This window comes from Vombatus ursinus, unplaced genomic scaffold, assembly GCF_900497805.2.
Source record: "Vombatus ursinus unplaced genomic scaffold, bare-nosed wombat genome assembly UNPS02001134.1, whole genome shotgun sequence".
NCBI lineage: Eukaryota > Metazoa > Chordata > Mammalia > Diprotodontia > Vombatidae > Vombatus > Vombatus ursinus.
The window spans coordinates 261-3,567 of NW_020940912.1; the positions used below are offsets into that span (position 1 = coordinate 261).

The window sequence follows — 3,307 nt, forward strand, 5'->3', positions numbered from 1 at the left end:
CTCATTTCTCTCCTGAGCTCCAGTCCCATATCACCAAAGCCAGCATTTCAATGTGGATAACCTGTAGGCCTTTCAAACTCAATATGCACAAACAGAATTCATTACCTTTTCCCCTTATCCTATCCCACTTCCTTCTCTGTTCTTGTCCAGAATGTTACCATTCTTTGAATCATCCTGGTTCACAACTTAGGAATCATCCTTAATTCTTCAGTCCCACTCACCCTATCACAAACAATCAGTTGCCAAGTCTTGTTGAATCTTCCTCCACAAAATCTGTGGAATTCACACCACCCTAGTTCAGGCCCTTATCACTTCTCCCTTGGACTCTTGCAATTGCTTTTTGATTGGTTGCAGAACCTCCAGCCTCTCTTTTCCAGTCCGTCATCCAAACAATTGCCAAATTGATAATTCTAAAGCACAAATCTGTTTATGACACTCCCTTACTCAAAGAGCTTTGGTGGCTCCTTATTACCTCTAGGATAGAATACAAACTTCTATTTTACATTTCAAGCCATTTACAATTTGGCTCTACCCTCTCCCTCCAGACTCACATTACTGCCCCTTTAACATGTTATCTTCCTGCCACACTGGCCTACTGGCTGTTCCCTATCCTACTTCCTTTCCTATCTCCTACCTCCACGCCTTTGCACTGACTGTTCCTTGTGCCTAGAATGTCACATCTCCTTACTCACTTCTCTGCCTCTTAGAATCTCTAGCTCTATACAAAACTCAACTGAATTTCTACTTCCAATGGGAGGCCTTTCCTCTTCTCAACCCCAAATTACTTTGAATTTACTTTGGATGTATTTTATGTTTATTTGTGTTCATGTTATTTTTCCCAAGTTAGAATGTAAGCTCCTAGAGGGTTAGGACTGTGTTCATTCTTGTCTTTGTATTCCCCCTTACCTAGCACAGTGCCTGGTACAGGGTAGGCACTCAATAACGCAATTTGTTGAATTGCATTGTTTGCTGTGTGTATAGCCCCTTGCCTCACTTTGGCTCCTGGCCAAGTGGCCAGAGATTCCAAACCTTTGATTGTACACCGGTTGTCCCTTATTCACAACTTCTCCTCTTTCTGCAGAGATGCTGCCTGGGAACTTGAGCCAGGGGCTTTCTCAGAATTATACCAACGCCATCAACATTGTGATGCTCCAATTTGCCTTTATAAAGATGGCAGAGACAACTTTGAGAATGAAGGGTAAGTAGAAAGCTACTTTATGGCTGGTGAAGTCCCTTGTATTCCCATTTATTGAAGTTTATCTCAGCACCAGTATCCAGAAGCATAAAATTCAACTCATTCCCTAAGCTTTACAACCTCTTCCAGGATGTTCACAGTCCATTAGAGAACAGGCCTTTTAGGTTTCATTCCCCCTTCAATCACTGGCACTCACTTTACTGTCTTTTGATAAGTCCCTTTACCTCATAGTGCTATTATACTTTTTATTCATTGGTGAGATTAGTAGCCTAATACATTTTCTTTCCAATCCAGTCTTAGGACTGGGTACCCACTAACAACCCCTTTTTGGTTCTCCTTATAGGAGGTGGAGCCTCATTTTGTGTACTACTTGTGGATCCCAAGGAACCCACAAAAGTTGTTCCACTCTTAGGAGCAACTCTAAGAAGTGGGAATGTGCAGAGTGTGTATCAACAGGTATGACTGAACATCAGAATTCTTTTATTCTGGGGCTGGGATAAATTTTGGTCTAAACAAAAAAAAAAAAGAAACAGGAGGAAAGACTGTTGTTTATTGGGAAGGAAACAAGGCCTGGTAATGAGACCAGGGGACTTAGAGTTCAGTTTAGAGACATAGAGTTTGTTTTGGAACTCCTCAGTGGCTACCTGGGAATTCATTGACCAACACTTTGGAGACTACAAAAATTTGGCTTTCATTTCACACATCTCTCTTAACGTAGGCTGTATATTTAAAATCTTAGGTGAAATACCTGGTTGCAGTAAAACCGTAAGTCCCAGAAGGCATTTTTACAGAGAGACTGGGCAAAATAGTTCCCAGGAAGAAAATCCAGGGCCTTCCTTAAGAGAAAGGCCAGGACCCTCCTTTTTACAAGAAAGTTCAGAACTCTCCTCTCCAGAAAAGGCAGAACCTTCCTGTTGGGAAAGGAGAAGATCTACATGGCGAGCGAAGCGTGTCAAAATCTCTAAACACCACAAAAAAAAAGAGTAATATCTCATCAGGAGAAGATACCAAGCACCACCAGGTAGATCTGTTTTTTTTCCTTAGCTTGTGCTGAGAAATGGGACTCCTGGGTTCTGGGAAGAGGATGGGAAGCTAGCAATGAGAAGAGCTGATCAGGAGATAGGACACCTGGATTCTGAGAGGAGGGCAGAATTAGGAGACAGAGGATTCTAGGTTCAAAAATGGGAACAACCATATTCCCTATATAGATTTTTGTCATAGAAGTTGTGGTCATCAGAGTACTTCTGATTTTTTTCTCCCTTACTTTCAGGGCTTTCTTTGTCTTCTCCTCCTACTGTGATTTCTCCTGAGTCATTCTGATCTCATCTAGTTCCCCTCAATCTTTTCTTACTTCAAATTCTATATGTTAATATGTAAATAAACTTGATTTTTTTTTTATCACCACTGAGTATCTCCATATGCTTTGCTTTGGGATTTGGCAGGGGACCCCTTCCCTAGAGAGGAGAGTATGAACAGACTAGCTCTTCTAATCCCTAAAATTTAATGGAGTTATTTTAGTTCTGGGGACTAGAAGGATTTGCATTCCTTTGAAGGCTAGCACTTTCTAGATTAATATGCTTTAAAGTGGTACAGACTGCTGTATGACATTGAAGTAAACATTTCATCTCTTCAGAAGAATATGTCAACAAACTGCTGAGGCATATTTAAAGTGACCTCTTTATTAGCATGCCTGTGGTCTTAGATATAAGCAGAAGTAAAATGATAACACTCTAATAGAATCAAAGTACATGCATCAAAGTAAAGTACATTTGTAACACTGCCTCTGCCACCCAACCCGGGCCCCTTTGATTATTTGACTTGAGAGCTGTCTTCCTTAAATTTATAGAAAGATAGTATGCCTATATCCAAATCACCAGTTCAGCTTTGTCATTTTCTCTTTGGCATATAGGAGGATAGCCTTCCCAGGAGGATTATCAATAATCCTGCTGGCCACCAGGGAATGCTTTGCCTGTAACTACTTAGGTTCCTGCTGGACCACCAAACTCACATAGCAGTTGCCTTGTGACATGAAGCTGCTTGGATTGATATTCACTGGTCAAATCCAGAATTAATCTAGGTAATGATTGGGATGTTGCCCAAGATATTAAAACA

At 41.0% G+C, this 3,307-nt stretch overlaps 1 protein-coding gene across 1 annotated transcript; it reads left to right on the plus strand.

Annotated features, from left to right (window-relative positions):
* Window positions 1-981: 981 nt before the first annotated feature.
* Window positions 982-2,552, plus strand: LOC114042916 (PHD finger protein 7-like; the record flags this gene model as incomplete). The annotated part of the gene is made up of 3 exons (XM_027861701.1): window positions 982-1,198; window positions 1,539-1,651; window positions 1,935-2,552. Coding segments are annotated over 3 exons (578 nt in total), but the record flags the coding sequence as incomplete, so codon positions are not given.
* Window positions 2,553-3,307: the final 755 nt, after the last annotated feature.